The sequence below is a fragment of the Pleurodeles waltl genome, chromosome 2_2 (genome assembly GCF_031143425.1).
Source record: "Pleurodeles waltl isolate 20211129_DDA chromosome 2_2, aPleWal1.hap1.20221129, whole genome shotgun sequence".
Lineage (NCBI taxonomy): Eukaryota > Metazoa > Chordata > Amphibia > Caudata > Salamandridae > Pleurodeles > Pleurodeles waltl.
Window position 1 is genome coordinate 1166728267 of NC_090439.1, and position 19353 is coordinate 1166747619.

General features: G+C 48.6%; 1 protein-coding gene across 1 annotated transcript in view; it reads left to right on the forward strand.

The window, feature by feature from the left end:
- The window catches only part of LOC138278981 (E3 ubiquitin-protein ligase TRIM11-like), a 121031-nt gene that overhangs the window by 84397 nt on the left and 17281 nt on the right, over positions 1–19353 (forward strand). Inside the window, exon 3 of the mRNA XM_069219364.1 lies at positions 14842–15072. Coding sequence (XP_069075465.1) covers positions 14842–15072 — 231 coding nt within the window. The remainder of the gene's footprint in view (positions 1–14841; positions 15073–19353) is intronic.

Consider the following 19353-nt stretch of genomic DNA (forward strand, 5'->3'; position numbering starts at 1 on the left):
CCCTAACCGCACAATTTGCAGCTAGCAAGGCTTGTTTTCGGTCTTTCTTCAGGAAAACACTTCTGCACGACTCTTCACAACATGGGACATCCATCCTCCAAAGGGGAAGTTTCTAGCCCTTGTCGCTCCTGCTGAATCCTCAGCTTCTACTGCCTAGTAGCAGCTTCTTTGCACCCACAGCTGGCATTTCCTGGGCATCTGCCCACTCTCGACTTGATCGTGACTTTTGGACTTGGTCCCCTTGTTCCACAGGTCCTCTCTTCTGGAAATCCATCGTTGTTGCATTGCTGGTGTTGGTCTTTCCTGCAGAATTCCCCTATCACGACTTCTGTGCTCTTTGGGGAACTTTAGTGCACTTTGCACTCACTTTTCAGGGTCTTGGGGTGGGCTATTTTTCTAACCCTCACTGTTTTCTTACAGTCCCAGCGACCCTCTACAAGGTCACATAGGTTTGGGGTCCATTCGTGGTTCGCATTCCACTTCTGGAGTATATGGTTTGTGTTGCCCCTATCCCTATGTGCTCCCATTGCATCCTGTTGTAACTATACATTGTTTGCACTGTTTTCTATTGCTATACTGCATATTTTTGGTATTGTGTACATATATCTTGTGTATATTTGCTATCCTCATACTGAGGGTACTCACTGAGATACTTTGGCATATTGTCATAAAAATAAAGTACCTTTATTTTTAGTATATCTGTGTATTGTGTTTTCTTATGATATTGTGCAAGTGACACTAGTGTTACTGTAGGAGCTTCACTCGTCTCCTAGTTCAGCCTAAGCTGCTCTGCTAAGCTACCATTATCTATCAGCCTAAGCTGCTAGACACCCTATACACTAATAAGGGATACCTGGGCCTGGTGCAAGGTGTAAGTACCCCTTGGTACTCACTACAAGCCAGTCCAGCCTTCTACACACACTGAACTACCCAAGGTGAGAGCTGCTCTTCTAGCAGCTCATCACCAGCACAAACAGCGAACATAACTCCGGGGTACACTGAACTCTCCAAGGTGAGAGCTGCCCTCCTGGCCACTCGTCACCAGGACAAACGGGGACATAACTCCAGGGTAGACTGGAACTCACCAAGGTGAGTGCTGCCCTCCGAGCCGCTCGTCACCAGGACAAACGGGACATAACTGCAGGTTAGACTGGAACTCTCCAAGTTGAGTGCTTCCCTCCTAGCCGCTCGTCACCAGGACAAACGGGGACATAACTCCAGGGTAGACTGGAACTCTCCAAGGTGAGTGCTGACCTCCTGGCCGCTCGTCACCAGGACAAAAGGGGAAATAACTCCAGGGTACACTGGAGCTCTCCAAGGTGAGTGCTGCCCTCCGAGCCGCTCGTCACCAGGACAAACGGGGACATAATTCCGGGGCACACTGAACTCCCCAAGGTGAGAGCTGCTCTTCTAGCAGCTCATCACCAGCACAAACAGTGAACATAACTCCGGGGTACACTGAACTCTCCAAGGTGAAAGCTGCCCTCCTGGCCACTCGTCACCAGGACAAACGGGGACATAACTCCAGGGTACTCTGGAACTCTCCAAGGTGAGTGCTGCCCTACGAGCCGCTCGTCACCAGGACAAACGGGGACAAAACTCCAGGGTACACTGGAGCTCTCCAAGGTGAGTGCTACCCTCCTGGCTGCTCGTCACCAGGACAAACGGGGACATAACTCCAGGGTAGACTGGAACTCTCCAAGGGTAGACTGGAACTCTCCAAGGTGAGTGCTGCCCTCCTGGCCGCTCGTCACCAAGACAAACGGGGACATAACTCCAGGGTAGACTGGAACTCTCCAAGGTGAGTGCTGCCCTCCGAGCCGCTGGTCACGAGGACAAACGGGGACATAAATCCAGGGTAGACTGGAACTCTCCAAGGTGGGTGCTGCCCTCCGAACAGCTCATCACCCGTCTGTGTAGAGAGCACACAAATGCGGGTTGTGAAGAATGCGTTTATTTCTTGCACTAGAAGAGCAGCTTCACAGCCACGTCTCCTTCTCCGCTGCCCTTGCAACTGTCACCGTGTGAATCCTGAGTGCTGCCCTCCAAGCCGCTCGTCACCAGGTCAAACGGGGACATAACTCCAGGGTACACTGGAACTCTCCAAGGTGAGTGCTGCCCTCCTGCCCGCTCGTCACCAGGACAAATGGGGAAATAACTCCAGGGTACACTGGAGCTCTCCAAGGTGAGTGCTGCCGTCCGAGCCGCTCGTCACCAGGACAAACGGGGACATAACTCCGGGGCACACTGTAGGAAAGTACCATCTTGCCTGGCATGTTACCCCCATATTTCACTGTATATATGTTGTTTTAGTTGTATGTGTCACTGGGACCCTGCCAGCCAGGGCCCCAGTGCTCATAAGTGTGCCCTGTATGTGTTACCTGTGTTATGACTAACTGTCTCACTGAGGCTCTGCTATCCAGAACCTCAGTGGTTATGCTCTCTCATTTCTTTCCAAATTGTCACTAACAGGCTAGTGACCAATTTCACCAATTCACATTGGCGTACTGGAACACCCTTATAATTCCCTAGTATATGGTACTGAGGTACCCAGGGTATTGGGGTTCCAGGAGATCCCTATGGGCTGCAGCATTTCTTTTGCCACCCATAGGGAGCTCTGACAAATTCTTACACAGGCCTGCCACTGCAGCCTGAGTGAAATAATGCACACATTATTTCACAGCCATTTTCACTGCTCTTAAGTAACTTATAAGTCACCTATATGTCTAACCTTTACCTAGTAAAGGTTGGGTGCTCAGTTACTTAGTGTGTGGGCACCCTGGCACTAGCCAAGGTTCTCCCACATTGTTCAGGGCCAATTCCCCGGACTCGGTGAGTGCGGGGACACCTTTACACGCGTGCACTATACATAGGTCACTACCTATGTATAGCTTCACAATGGTAACTCCGAATATGGCCATGTAGCATGTCTAAGATCATGGAATTGCCCCCTCTATGCCATGCTGGCATTGTTGGCACAATCCCATGATCCCACGGGTCTCTAGCACAGACCCGGGTACTGCCAAACTGCCTTTTCAGGGGTTTCACTCCAGCTGCTGCTGCTGCTGCCAACCCCTCAGACAGGTTTCTGCCCTCCTGGGGTCCAGCCAGGCTTGGCCCAGGAAGGCAGAACAAAGGACTTCCTCAGAGAGAGGGTGTTACACCCTCTCCCTTTGGAAAAAGGTGTTAAGGCAGGGGAGGAGTAGCCTCCCCCAGCCTCTGGAAATGCTTTCATGGGCACAGCTGGTGCCCATTTCTGCATAAGCCAGTCTACACCGGTTCAGGGACCCCTCAGCCCTGCTCTGGCGCGAAACTGGACAAAGGAAAGGGGAGTGACCACTCCCCTGACCTGCACCTCCCCTGGGAGGTGCCCAGAGCTCCTCCAGTGTGCTCCAGACCTCTGCCATCTTGGAAACAGAGGTGCTGCTGGCACACTGGACTGCTCTGAGTGGCCAGGGCCAGCAGGTGACGTCAGAGACTCCTTCTGATAGGCTCCTCCAGGTGTTGCTAGCCTATCCTCTCTCCTAAGTAGCCAAACCCTCTTTTCTGGCTATTTAGGGTCTCTGCTTTGGGGAATTCCTTAGATAACGAATGCAAAAGCTCATCAGAGTTCCTCTGCATCTCTCTCTTCACCTTCTGCCAAGGAATCGACTGCTGACCACTCTGGAAGCCTGCAAAACTGCAACAAAGTAGCAAAGACGACTACTGCGACACTGTAACGCTGATCCTGCCGCCTTCTCGACTGTTTTCCTGGTGGTGCATGCTGTGGGGGTAGTCTGCCTCCTCTCTGCACTAGAAGCTCCGAAGAAATCTCCTGTGGGATGATGGAATCGTACCCCTGCAACCGCAGGCACCAAAGAACTGCATCACCGGTCCCCTGGTTCTCCTCTCAGCATGACGAGTGAGGTCCCTTGAATCCAGCAACTCTGTCCAAGTGACTCCCACAGTCCAGTGACTCTTCAGTCCAAGTTTGGTGGAGGTAAGTCCTTGCCTCCCCACGCCAGACTGCATTGCTGGGAACTGCGTCTTTTGCAGCTGCTCCGGCTCCTGTGCACTTTTCCAGGATTTCCTTCATGCACAGCCAAGCCTGGGTCCACAACACTCTAACCTGCATTGCACGACCTCCTGAGTTGTCCTCCGGCGGCGTGGGACTCTCTTGTGCAACTTCGGGTGAGCACTGTTTCACTCCACTTTGTAGTGCCTGTTCCGGCACTTCTCCGGGTGCTGCTTGCTTCTGAGAGGGCTCCTTGTCTTTCTGGACACCCCCTCTGTCCCCTCACGCAATTGGTGACATCCTGGTCCCTCCTGAGCCACAGCAGCATCCAAAAACCCTAACCGCACAATTTGCAGCTAGCAAGGCTTGTGTTTGGTCTTTCTTCAGGAAAACACTTCTGCACAACTCTTCACAACGTGGGACATCCATCCTCCAAAGGGGAAGTTTCTAGCCCTTGTCGTTCCTGCAGAATCCTCAGCTTCTACTGCTAGTAGCAGCTTCTTTGCACCCACAGCTGGCATTTCCTGGGCATCTGCCCACTCTCGACTTGATCGTAACTTTTGGACTTGGTCCCCTTGTTCCACAGGTCCTCTCTTCTGGAAATCCATTGTTGTTGCATTGCTGGTGTTGGTCTTTCCTGCAGAATTCCCCTATCACGACGTCTGTGCTCTTTGGGGAACTTTAGTGCACTTTGCACTCACTTTTCAGGGTCTTGGGGTGGGCTATTTTTCTAACCCTCACTGTTTTCTTACAGTCCCAGCGACCCTCTACAAGGTCACATAGGTTTGGGGTCCATTCGTGGTTCGCATTCCACTTCTGGAGTATATGGTTTGTGTTGCCCCTATCCCTATGTGCTCCCATTGCATCCTGTTGTAACTATACATTGTTTGCACTGTTTTCTATTGCTATACTGCATATTTTTGGTATTGTGTACATATATCTTGTGTATATTTGCTATCCTCATACTGAGGGTACTCACTGAGATACTTTGGCATATTGTCATAAAAATAAAGTACCTTTATTTTTAGTATATCTGTGTATTGTGTTTTCTTATGATATTGTGCAAGTGACACTAGTGTTACTGTAGGAGCTTCACTCGTCTCCTAGTTCAGCCTAAGCTGCTCTGCTAAGCTACCATTATCTATCAGCCTAAGCTGCTAGACACCCTATACACTAATAAGGGATACCTGGGCCTGGTGCAAGGTGTAAGTACCCCTTGGTACTCACTACAAGCCAGTCCAGCCTTCTACACACACTGAACTACCCAAGGTGAGAGCTGCTCTTCTAGCAGCTCATCACCAGCACAAACAGCGAACATAACTCCGGGGTACACTGAACTCTCCAAGGTGAGAGCTGCCCTCCTGGCCACTCGTCACCAGGACAAACGGGGACATAACTCCAGGGTAGACTGGAACTCACCAAGGTGAGTGCTGCCCTCCGAGCCGCTCGTCATCAGGACAAACGGGACATAACTGCAGGGTAGACTGGAACTCTCCAAGTTGAGTGCTTCCCTCCTAGCCGCTCGTCACCAGGACAAACGGGGACATAACTCCAGGGTAGACTGGAACTCTCCAAGGTGAGTGCTGACCTCCTGGCCGCTCGTCACCAGGACAAATGGGGAAATAACTCCAGGGTACACTGGAGCTCTCCAAGGTGAGTGCTGCCCTCTGAGCCGCTCGTCACCAGGACAAACGGGGACATAATTCCGGGGCACACTGAACTCCCCAAGGTGAGAGCTGCTCTTCTAGCAGCTCATCACCAGCACAAACAGTGAACATAACTCCGGGGTACACTGAACTCTCCAAGGTGAAAGCTGCCCTCCTGGCCACTGGTCACCAGGACAAACGGGGACATAACTCCAGGGTACCCTGGAACTCTCCAAGGTGAGTGCTGCCCTATGAGCCGCTCGTCACCAGGACAAACGGGGACAAAACTCCAGGGTACACTGGAGCTCTCCAAGGTGAGTGCTGCCCTCCTGGCTGCTCGTCACCAGGACAAACGGGGACATAACTCCAGGGTAGACTGGAACTCTCCAAGGGTAGACTGGAACTCTCCAAGGTGAGTGCTGCCCTCCTGGCCGCTCGTCACCAAGACAAACGGGGACATAACTCCAGGGTAGACTGGAACTCTCCAAGGTGAGTGCTGCCCTCCGAGCCGCTGGTCACGAGGACAAACAGGGGCATAAATCCAGGGTAGACTGGAACTCTCCAAGGTGGGTGCTGCCCTCCGAACAGCTCATCACCCGTCTGTGTAGAGAGCACACAAATGCGGGTTGTGAAGGATGCGTTTATTTCTTGCACTAGAAGAGCAGCTTCACAGCCACGTCTCCTTCTCCGCTGCCCTCGCAACTGTCACTGTGTGAATCCTGAGTGCTGCCCTCCAAGCCGCTCGTCACCAGGTCAAACGGGGACATAACTCCAGGGTAGACTGGAACTCTCCAAGGTGAGTGCTTCCCTCCTGGCCGCTCGTCACCAGGACAAATGGGGAAATAACTCCAGGGTACACTGGAGCTCTCCAAGGTGAGTGCTGCCCTCCGAGCCGCTCGTCACCAGGACAAACGGGGACATAACTCCGGGGCACACTGAACTACCCAAGGTGAGAGCTGCTCTTCTAGCAGCTCATCACCAGCACAAACATCGGACATAACTCCGGGGTACACTGAACTCTCCAATGTGAGAGCTGCCCTCCTGGCCACTCGTCACCAGGACAAACGGGGACATAACTCCAGGGTACCCTGGAACTCTCCAAGGTGAGTGCTGCCCTCCGAGCCGCTCGTCACCAGGACAAACGGGGAAAAAACTCCAGGGTACAGTGGAGCTCTCTAAGGTGAGTGCTGCCCTCCTGGCCGCTCGTCACCAGGACAAATGGGGACATAACTCCAGGGTACCCTGGAACTCTCCAAGGTGAGTGCTGCCCTCCGAGCCGCTTGTCACCAGGACAAACGGGGACAAAACTCCAGGGTACAGTGGAGCTCTCTAAGGTGAGTGCTGCCCTCCTGGCCGCTCGTCACCAGGACAGACGGGGACATAACTCCAGGGTACCCTGGAACTCTCCAAGGTGAGTGCTGCCCTCCTGGCCGCTCATCACCTGGACAAACGGGGACATAACTCCAGGGTAGACTGGAACTCTCCAAGGTGAGTGCTGCCCTCCGAGCCGCTGTTCACCAGGACAAACGGGGACATAACTCCAGGGTAGACTGGAACTCTCCAAGGTGAGTGCTGCCCTCCTAGCCACTCGTCACCAGGACAAACGAGGACAAAACTCCAGGTTACAGTGGAACTCTCCAAGGTGAGTGCTGCCCTCCTAGCCGCTCTTCACTAGGACAAATGAGGACATAACTCCAGGGTGGACTGGACTCCAAGGTGAGAGCTGCCCTCCTGGCCGCTCGTCACCAGAACAAATGGGGACATAACTCCAGGGTACACCTGAGCTCTCCAAGGTGAGTGCTGCCCTCTGAGCCGCTCATCACCAGGACAAACGGGGACATAACTCCGGGGCACACTGAACTCCCCAAGTTGAGAGCTGCTCTTCTAGCAGCTCATCACCAGCACGCAGCGAACATAACTCCGGGGTACACCGGAGCTCTCCAAGGAGAGAGCTGCCCTTCTGGCCGCTCGTCACCAGGACAAACAAGGGCATAGCTCCAGGGTACAATGGAGCTCTCCAAGGTGAGTGCTGCCCTCCTGTCCGCTCGTCACCAGGACAAACAGGAAAATAACTCCAGGGTAGACTGGAACTCTCCAAGGGTAGACTGGAACTCTCCAAGGTGAGAGCTGCCCTCCTGGCCACTCGTCACCAGGACAAACGGGGACATAACTCCAGGGTACCCTGGAACTCTCCAAGGTGAGTGCTGCCCTCCGAGACGCTCGTCACCAGGACAAACGTGGACAAAACTTCAGGGTACACTGGAGCTCTCCAAGGTGAGTGCTGCCCTCCTGGCTGCTCGTCACCAGGACAAACGGGGACATAACTCCAGGGTAGACTGGAATTCTCCAAGGGTAGACTGGAACTCTCCAAGGTGAGTGCTGCCCTCCTGGCCGCTCATCACCAGGACAAACGGGGACATAACTCCAGGGTAGACTGGAACTCTCCAAGGTGAGTGCTGCCCTCCGAGCCGCTGGTCACCAGGACAAACGGGGACATAACTCCAGGGTAGACTGGAACTCTCCAAGGTGAGTGCTGCCCTCCAAGCCACTCGTCACCAGGACAAACGAGGACATAACTCCAGGTTACAGTGGAACTCTCCAAGGTGAGTGCTGCCCTCCTAGCCGCTCGTCACTAGGACAAATGAGGACATAACTCCAGGGTGGACTGGACTCCAAGGTGAGTGCTGCCCTCCTGGCCGCTCGTCACCAGAACAAATGGGGACATAACTCCAGGGTACACCTGAGCTCTCCAAGGTGAGTGCTGCCCTCTGAGCCGCTCATCACCAGGACAAACGGGGACATAACTCCGGGGCACACTGAACTCCCCAAGGTGAGAGCTGCTCTTCTAGCAGCTCATCACCAGCACGCAGCGAACATAACTCCGTGGTACACCAGAGCTCTCCAAGGTGAGAGCTGCCCTCCTGGCCGCTCGTCACCAGGACAAACAAGGACATAGCTCCAGGGTACAATGGAGCTCTCCAAGGTGAGTGCTGCCCTCCTGTCCGCTCGTCACCAGGACAAACGGGAAAATAACTCCAGGCTAGACTGGAACTCTCCAAGGTGAGTGCTGCCCTCCTGGCCACTTGTCTCCAGGACAAACGGGGACATAACTCTAGGGTAGACTGGAACTCACCAAGGTGAGTGCTGCCCTCCGAGCCGCTCGTCACCAGGACAAACAGGACATAACTGCAGGGTAGACTGGAACTCTCCAAGGTGATTGCTGCCCTCCTAGCCGCTCGTCACCAGGACAAACGGGGACATAACTCCAGGGTAGACTGGAACTCTCCAAGGTGAGTGCTGCCCTCCTGGCCGCTCGTCACCAGGACAAATGGGGAAATAACTCCAGGGTACACTGGAGCTCTCCAAGGTGAGTGCTGCCCTCCGAGCCGCTCGTCACCAGGACAAACGGGGACATAACTGCGGGGCACACTGAACTCCCCAAGGTGAGAGCTGCTCTTCTAGCAGCTCATCACCAGCACAAACAGTGAACATAACTCCGGGGTACACTGAACTCTCCAAGGTGAGAGCTGCCGTCCTGGCCACTCGTCACCAGGACAAACGGGGACATAACTCCAGGGTACCCTGGAACTCTCCAAGGTGAGTGCTGCCCTCCGAGCCGCTCGTCACCAGGACAAACGGGGACAAAACTCCAGGGTACACTGGAGCTCTCCAAGGTGAGTGCTGCCCTCCTGGCTGCTCGTCACCAGGACAAACGGGGACATAACTCCAGGGTAGACTGGAAGTCTCCAAGGGTAGACTGGAACTCTCCAAGGTGAGTGCTGCCCTCCTGGCCGCTCGTCACCAGGACAAACGGGGACATAACTCCAGGGTAGACTGGAACTCTCCAAGGTGAGTGCTGCCCTCCGAGCCGCTGGTCACGAGGACAAACTGGGACATAAATCCAGGGTAGACTGGAACTCTCCAAGGTGGGTGCTGCCCTCCGAACCGCTCATCACCCGTCTGTGTAGAGAGCACACAAATGCGGGTTGTGAAGGATGCGTTTATTTCTTGCACTAGAGGAGCAGCTTCACAGCCACGTCTCCTTCTCCGCTGCCCTCGCAACTGTCACCGTGTGAATCCTACCAACAATATAGGTATTCTTGAAGTGTCCAGTCCTTTCTGCTTCAAAGTATACAGTTCTCTGCAGCTACTCCTGTGTGTCAAAGTTAATAAAGATGCTAACAGCTACTCTCACTCATTCAGTATTTGTGTATGTGTCCTCTGGAGGGCTCTAGCTCATACATACTGCAACGTTCAGACCAGAAGCCCCTCCCGGTGAAACTGCACCCCTCAAGGTGGAATGAGGGTAAATCCAGCTATTCATGTTCTAAAGTACCCCAACAGATGCCCCTCCATCGTGCCACCCACCGCACTTGCGCCACAAGATAGTACAATTCTAGATCAGGTGATGCCATCCCCTCCTTCGTCTGTCAGAAGTTTAAGTTTAGCCAGTGCAGTTCTCTGCCTCTATGATTACATTTAGGAGTAATACATTCATTTCTCCAGACACAGCTCTGGGTATCTGTAGTGGTAAAGCAGCAGAGAAGTACTTAGATTTCATCAAAGTTCCTCACCGATTTTAGGAAGTTTATTCCTCCCAGCAGGGAAATGCGATGAATATACATCAATCTAGTGCCAATTCACCCTTAAAGCAGACAATTTGCTGAAGTGCTCCAAGGTCTCAAAGGTGTTCGCTACATGTGACCACTTGCCACATAGTATCACATAGTATTGCAACATTTCCCCGTGTATACTGAGACATCCAATGGTGAATTATTAACCAAACGGTCTTGGTAACTCCTTCCCTATCGTATCACCAGGGCTAGTTGCTTGCCTGAAATGATCCTCCCAGCCTTTATACGGGCCGGGTGTCCATTTCAAGAAGCTCCTTTCCAACCCCATGGCCTTAACTGTGAAGAGAAATCCCCATTGCAGAGAATTAAAGTTTTTTCGCTATCTATGGAGCGTGATAATGCCTTAGAATAGTCTCTCCAAGTTGAATTTAATACCTGACCTGGACGCCTTATATTTGGTACCCTGCTTCATGTGGGGATAGTACTCAATATCATACGCAAATACTTCTATGTCTCCAGTTACACCTTAAACACTAATAAAAACCGTTTTTTTTCACCTGAATATTCATTGCACCCGTGCTATGTTAAAAAATACTGATGCCATTTGGCAAAAAGAGAAATTGACATGTTTGGGAATCCACTTTTCACACTCTATTAAACACTCAATTACATTAAATTGTGGCTGTTTACTTTCCAGGGGCTCAGCTAAAATTTTTAACCTTTCCTGGCGGCAGAAAATCAAATCTATGAAAATGGTACTTGCTCCTTTTATTTTTTAGAATTGATCTATGCTTCCCGTCCAGTTACCTCTCACATTCTATAAAAAGCTGAACAACATTATTTCTAAGTTCTTTTGGAATCATAAACCTCCACAACTTTGCTATGCCAAGCTCAAACTTTCTAAAAAATAATGGGGGGCTTGGCTTACCTATTTTTTTAAATTATCATAAAGAATTTATTCTGAAACAATGCTTTTTATGGTTTATGCTGGTTGACTCTATTTATTCACCCAAACAGTTCAAAGTAGAACAACATTTGTTTTCACCACCACCCACACAACCACGCTCACATGGTACAACCACTACATCATGCATTTCAGGATAACCCCCACCAAGCGACCCTACCAGAAAAAAAGAAAAAAACATCAAGGCACTTTAGCAAAATATCGGAAAAACACTGGACCAAAACCATACAGAAATGCTGACCCAACCACACTGGGAACCTCGATTCCAACACTAAGCTCTTCAATAAATGTCTCACTGACTGGGCAAACAGCATTGCTCCCACCAGAAACAACACCTCCAAAAACAACAAATGACCCAGCAAGTACACAAACAACCTCAAGCAGTCCAAGCCCCACTGAGAGAAATGGAGAAGAGAGAAAATGGAGACTCAACAAAAACACCACTGCAAGATCCACAAACAAAGCCACCCTCAACCTCTACCACCAACAAATAAGAGGTGCAAAGAAGAAGGCCCCCAACTCTCAGACTCGAAGCCTAACACTGCCAAAGAACTCTTCACCACCGTCAAGGAGTTCTCCAACCCTGCATCTGCCAACAATAAGATCTCCAATCCCAAACACCCTGCAATGACCTCTCAAACTTCTTCGAACAGAAGATTGCCAAGATCTACAACACATTTGACCCACAGCCAACTGATACTGATGCCCAGAAGGATACCTTACTCATCGCCAAACCGACCTCCATATTATCAGTATGGCATATAGAATTTAATCATGCCATCAAATTATGGAAATCATTGATTGATGCTGGTATTCTTTGCTTGGGATAACTCTAGAAAAGGTATTTCATTGTAATTTTTAGAGCCACAAAGTAAGTGTTCTTTGTCTGATAGAGATGACCATGAATATGATATCTCCTGCAATGCTATTCTTAACTCTTTTCCAAATAATTTACCCCACAATATAACTCCTGATTTGGAAATATGTATCAGGGCTTCTTCTTAGTCTCCACACACAGGGCCTGATTACGATTTGCCTCCTTCCTAGCAGAATATCCATAGGTCCAGACATGTACTGAAGTGGTGCTGTCTGAGATTCAGTACGTATGCACAATGGTGCCTTTGAAGTGGGGATTACTCCAAAGACAGCCCTTTTAAGCACACAGAGGTCCTGCCCTTTCTGCTGTGGCTCCAGACTCCCTTCAAGGGGATATGCAGCCATTTGTGTGTGTACAGGACACATCTATTCATAAATGTTACTCTGCCCAGCTCCTTCCTCCTATCCAGCAGAAATGGCTCACTGAGACACACCCAAGCTCCCATTTTGTGTGGCTGTCTTGAAGGAATACACAAAGCCCAGCTGTCACCCACCCCAGACATGTGGTCAGAGATAGGAATCAGGCATAAAATGGCTAAAGTAAGAAAATGCCAGCTTCCTAAAAGTGGCATTTTTAGAGTTGCAATTTAACATCCTACTTTGCCATAAGTTGTGATTTTAAATTGTGATTCTAGAGACACCAAACCTGAAAGGTTTATCTTTTCCCATTTGTGAATTATAATTATAAAATGCAATAAGGTTATTCCAATGTTATCCCATTGGAGAGGTAGACCTTACTGTAGTGAAAAATTACTTTGGGAGTTTTTCACTGCAAGGACAGGTATAACCTAAATGTACATTTCCTGCCTTTTAAATACATTGCACCCTGCCCTCTGGGTTGTCTAAAGCCTACCTCAGGGGTGATTTACATGTATAAAAAGGTTAGCTTTGGGCCTGGCAAAATGGCTATTTTTGCCAGGTCGACACAGCAATGTAAAACAGCACACATAGGCTCTGCAGTGGCAGGTCTGGGACATGGTTAAAGAGCTACTTAAGTGGGGTTGTCCTCCATACCCTGAGTGTCAAGTGCAAAAGCCCACCATCTGTGTCACAGTGGATAGGACTCTGTGCAGGTGTAGTTGGCTTCTGATGGTGCCAATCTTCTTCCTCTACAAGTAACTTCCTCATACCCAATCACCAATGGTGTCTAAAACGTCTTTAGTTCTTCAGATGCTCTTGGTGTTAAGTGGCACCGCAGAACTGGTAGCTTGTTGAGTTCTAAGAAACTCTCAGCCTCAGGTGTTGGGACAGCCACCTTCACTAGGGAGACATTTCTGGGACCTCGGACCTCACGTGTAGTACAGCAGGAATGGCCTTATCTTGTGTTACAGTGTGGGCTTAACATTGTCTGGTATCCTTTGCATCCCCTCTCCTTCTGAGCTGTCTATTTCCCATAAAAGGGCATCTCCTATGCCTCTCCTGAGCATTCGGTCAGGTCACTCCTCTGAAGCGCGGTCAAGGGCACCCAGTGAGGCAGACTGGTTGAATATTCCTGGTTGATGTAGCTACACCAACTATGGTTTTCTCAAGAATCTCCCAGTCATTACTTGTGTGTTGCTCCTGGTGTCTAGTCAGGAAAGCTTGTCACAGTCACTGGAAGTTAGTTTTCCAAATTGCAGACAGACAATTGTGTATTCCTGCAGCTTAGTTGTGAGTCTGGTTCTGAGCACTTTGCACCATTTTGCATTTTTCATACAGATTTCTCATGCCAGGGAGTTTGTCTTAAAGCCCATGGGATCAATCCAAATATGTTAGAAAGTGTTTGGCCAAGGTGCAAGCAGAGGATATGGTTTTAAGAAGAGAAAAATTAGCTATATTGGAAAAGGACTCAATGATGAATTTAATAAATATATATCCTCCTGGTGGTGATGTAAGGATAAAAGCAGTTGACATCCTGTGAAATAGTTCTGGCGGTACAGGCTTAGATATAAATTGTTTGGGATGCATTAATTTTCCTTAAATCCGAAATTTCCCAAGCCAGAAAATAATGCTCAACATCCTTTGTTACGGATGGCAACCAGAGGGATCGCTGTCCTAACAAGAGAGTGCCTGAAGGTCCTCTGTGGCAGGCTGTGGCAGTGTCGTTACACATTCACAAATCGTCTTCCTGAAGTTCCTTGGTAGGAATGAGTAGAGGCTGTTGTTGAACTTACATATCTTCTTGGACAGTCAGTCATTCAGTTGAGTCTTTAAGAACCTTAAGAATAAACTGAAAATGAGTGAGACACATATCTACAAATGTTGTACAGCATCAGTTATTTGATTGGGTTGAATGATTGCTTGAATAAAGGTGATTGGAAATCTTTGTGGCAGCGCATCAGCAAGTGTGTTCTTGGACCGAGGGATATAAGTAATGCAGAAGACGCACTGAGCAAAGCAGTTGTGACTGTTCTCACACTGTCAATTACAGAGGCTCTAAGTTTCTATGATGGGTTTGAATCTCAAATGGTCTTGTATTCGTATTTAAGGATGTCTCCATTATATGTAGATGAGTTTCATTGCAAGATGTTTTATAAGTCTGTGTAGTTCCGCTCACATTCTTAGTAGGTAAGAAAAGTAGAAGATTGAGTATTTGTAATCCTGAGATTGCAAATCAATTGTCATTAGACTGTCTAATTCTATTAACTTCCTGAAACATATCATTATCACTAGATTCAAGCGATTCAAAATCATATTTCTTGCTTCAGTCATCATCTTTCTTGAATATCTTGAGAGGGAAGGAAGGGGTGGGCTCTCTGTCACTGGAAGCTTCCCAGAATCTAACCATCATTTCTTTGATGCTGACAGAACAAGGTGAGAGCCGAGAAGCAGAAAATTGAGTCTGAGATTGAACAGCTGCGCCAGCTCCTGAGAGATAAAGAGCAAACGCTGCACAGGGAACTGGAGGAGTTGGAGAAGAAAATTACCATGGTAGAAAATGCAAATATCTCAACACTGTCCAATCAAATTACCTCTCTCAACACCCTGATAGCAGATCTAGAGAAAAAATGCAAGGAACCAGCCTTGGACCTCCTGAAGGTGAGACACTGCTTGGTAAATACAAGAAAATACAGAAGTGCTCCATTCTTATAGTGTGTGATGCGTTGAATGTACGTGGAGAACATGCATGATCAGCATAGAGAGTCAATTTACAGCAACCTGTATTCTGACAACCCAATATAATGTACAGACAAGTTAAACTAACTGCAAATGCCTCTGTTCTGACAGCCCAGCGCAATGTACAGGCAGGTCCAGTATAGAGTAAACTCATTATACACTGACACTCCGACACAGTATAAAGAATATGATAGGCTGAGTCATGTGACTCCATTCACAATATTGGACTCTTCTCTATCATGTGAGCTCTTTAAGAATATTACAGACCGGTCTGTGTCATGTGACTCCATTCAGAATATCAGCCTCTTCTCTATCATGTGACATCTTTAAGAATATCACAGACCGGTCTGTGTCATGTGACTCCATTCAGAATATCAGCCTCTTCTCTATCATGTGACACAGACCAGTCTGTGTCATGTGACTCCATTCAGAATATCAGACTCTTCTCTATCATGTGACCTCTTTAAAAATATCACAGACTGGTCTGTGTCATGTGACTCCATTCAGAAAATCACACTATGCTCTCCTGTCACCTGGTACAGAATATCAGACTTTGCAGTCTCGGGTAACCCTATTCAGAATTTTAAATTCTCCGCTGTGTAATTTCACCCCTTTCAGAATAAAGCTGTGCTATCTTGTGACCTTGTTCAAAATATCAGACTCTGTACCTTGTTATGTGGCCAGATTCAAAGTGTCACAGATGGTGCTGTGCCCTGAGCCAGTATTCAGAAAATCACGGATTGTGCCCTGTCACACGGCCCTTTTTGAATTATTGCAGGCTGGGCTGCATTATTTAACCTATTGTCCTGCATCATGTGATCCCACTCAGCATATCACAGACTGTCATGTGATCCCATTCAGAAACTCACAAGCTGTACTTCATCACTTGCGCCGTTCAGAATATCACACTGTGCTCTGTCGCAAGACCTCATTCAGAATGTGTTTATAGATTAATTTTTACTGTTACAAATTTCCTACGGATGTCAAAAATAAACATTAAAGCAATGTAAAATATAAATATATTTCAGTTCTATTCCTAAACTGAAATATCATAATATTGACACATTTGTACATTCCTAATTATTGATGGAACTTTAACAAATAGAGTGAGCACTGGTTACATTCATTAATGGGTTGAGACTGAGTATAACTACTACAGTGTGTGTAGTTTGGGTCAATCCCACTAGCAACTCCCACCTTCCCTTATTTACATTTAACGACAAACCGTGAGTGTGCAGATTAAGAAAGAAGTTTCTCGTAGAACGGTCACATTGTGAATTATGGTTGAATACTTTGGTGCAGCAGTATCAACAACCGTTCATGCTTTTTCACCAGCTTCAGTGCTGTTTATTAAAACTATGTAAATTAAGCTCCATTGTTCGTGGCCCTAAAGATTTCCTAACCTGAATGAAAAATGTCCTAGCTGTCGTAATGGAAAGCTTTATTTCTATTAAGGACATGGAGGCGAGGAGTATGCTTTTCTTCCTTTGCTGTAATCAATAGCAGCCATATTCAACTTTATGTAAACTACAAATCCCAAGAACCTTTGGGAATGGAACAGACAAAACATCCAATCAAACATAGGCATTAGTCCATGACCAATCAGGCCCCAGCAGAGACCCATAAAGTCCATTGTCCATGTTGTCCCAGCCTCTGTCTTTGCTCGTGATCAGCCACCGCACATCCATCGAGTCCTGTTTCCCAGTCTCAGTCCCTAGGAAGAAAGAGAAGCATCAATACCAGGTGCCATGTCAGAGAAACCTTAGCACAACAGCTTTTTTAACATCACGGTCATTATGCTGTATTACAACACTGCATCATATAATAACATAATAGGAAAAATGATTACCTTCCAGTCACGTGAGGGTTCGGGGTCAAGATTCTCGCCGGGTGGGATAATCCTTTCCATGTGTTCTTAATAGAATTGAAACTTTCCAGTAAAACAGGTAGGACATTTTTCATTCTATGTCAGGAATGGAGGCGAGGATTATGCTGGGGCAAAGCTTGCTCATGACTAAATGAACCATATGCAGCACCAGCCTCTTAAAAGTAGAGTCCAAAGACCAGTGTCCTGAATTCATAGTATCCTCCAAATGGGCACTAAGGCTAAAAGCCTTTGAAGCCATTGGCCCTCAAGTGGAATGTGCTCCAAAAACCTTGAGATCAATGCCAGCCTCCTGCATGACCCACCGCACCCACCGCTCTGTGGTAGGGGAAGAGACTGCCCTGTGCGGTTTCTGCAACACGATTAGGACCTGGTGCTCACCAGGTGGGCGAAACTTGGAAGACATCTCTTTATATGCCTTGAGGCATTGCACGACACACACAGTTTAGGGAATCTGGAAATGCAGGATAAGAAATAACCCTGGTATTGGACTTGGTCCTCCTATTTACCGTAAAGAAAACTCCAGATGGGGGGAAGGGGCACCCCAATATGGCCAGGGCTCAAACACCTGAGACCCTCCTGCAAGATACCAGGCACAAATCATTGCTGATTTAGCTGAAAGCTACTTTCTAGACAAAAAATCTGTTTTGTTGCCAAGACAAGAAAAGGTTCAGCACCTAGAGCACATGGTTGACATCCCAAAGAGCCGTAAAACACGACTTCAGGAAAAGCAAGAGACAAATCCCTTGACAGATGCCATCGGTGAACCATCCAGAAGGGCGTGTCCCACTAAAACGGTGAAACAGCAAAACTGTGAAAGGAAGCTATTGATGGACCTATGCACTAAACCTTTCTTCACCAGACTAGCCAAGAAATTAAGTACTTGAACTACATTTGTGACCACGGGATCCACATCCCTGTACATGCACCAGCATGTCCCTTGTGTCCATACCGCCCTGTAACGTTTGACTGTACTGCCGGCCCAAGCCTTGGACAAGAGGTCTTCAGCTTGTCTCGAAAGGCCCAGGGTCTACCATCATCTCCTGTAATCTGCCACTCCGTCAGCGTCCAGAAGCCTTCTATCACCAGTCGGTGCGGAATCTGATCTGGGTTGAGAAGAAGGTTCTGAAGCAGGGGGAGACTGATTGGAAAATCCCAGGAAAGTTTCAGAAGAGCTGGAAACCAGATTTGAGATCTCCAAAAAGGTGTGATCAACACTACTTCTGAATGTTGCCTCCTGAGTGGAGCCAGGTGATCATTGCAAATGGAGGGAATGCATAACCCTTCTCCTGACTCCAATCCTGAAGGAAGGCGTCTGTCTCTGTCACCAACGGGTCCGGACTCTAACTGAGGAAGCGGGGTAGTTGGTGGTCCAGCCAGCACACCAAAGGTCAACTAAGAAAGGTACCCGGCATACCTGAAGCTTGGTAAAGACTTCTGGATGTAGTTTCCACAGGCTGGAATCCCAAGGCTGAAGGGAGTGCCTGTTCGCTTTGCTTGCCCAGGAGATATTCCGCTCTGACTGAGATTTGATGGTGCAGGCTGTGCTGCCAAAAATTGGTTGCGAGGTCAGAGAGAGCCTTGGAGCGAGTGACCCCTAGATGGTTGATATATTGGACCGCTGACACATTGTTCATCTTGAGGAGGATGCACAACTGAATCTTGTTCTTCGTCCAACATCGTACCACAAAAGAGCTGGCTAGAAGCTTCATTCAACTTCTGTTCTTGAGGAGACCCCTGTAGAAAACCTTCCTTATCTGGCGCCCCAACCTGACCTACTGGCATCCAATTCTATAATGAGGTCTGGGGCCGAACCGAAAATCACTCTCCCATTCCATGCTTCCTTGAGGGACAGCCACCAGCCGATTTCTTACTGCGCCCCATCTGAGAGAGACACCAGTTATGAGAAAGTTAGTCCTTTTAGTCCTTTCTTCTAATGAGAAGTCTTTAACCTCTGTAAGGCTCAGTAATGGAGGGGCTCCGGAAAGATGGCCTAGATGGACAACGACAGGCGGCCCACCAGGTGAATGATCCGCCTCAGCGAGGTGTGAGGTTTGGCTAGGGTCTTCCTCAACTTGTGTTGAATCTTCACCACCTTCTGGGATGGAAGGCTGTTGACAGTCGTAGTAGAGTCTATGATTAAGCCCAGGAAAGTTGCTCTCTGAGAAGGAACCAGGAGCGACTTTTTCTCTTTTATCACAAAGCCTAGCCCCTCCAGGAGGTGGACATTGTGGACATTGACCCATTATCAGAATATCATTGAGGTAGATGATAAGGCGTATCCCCTGCGCCCTTAGGTGTTCCATGAACGGTTTGAG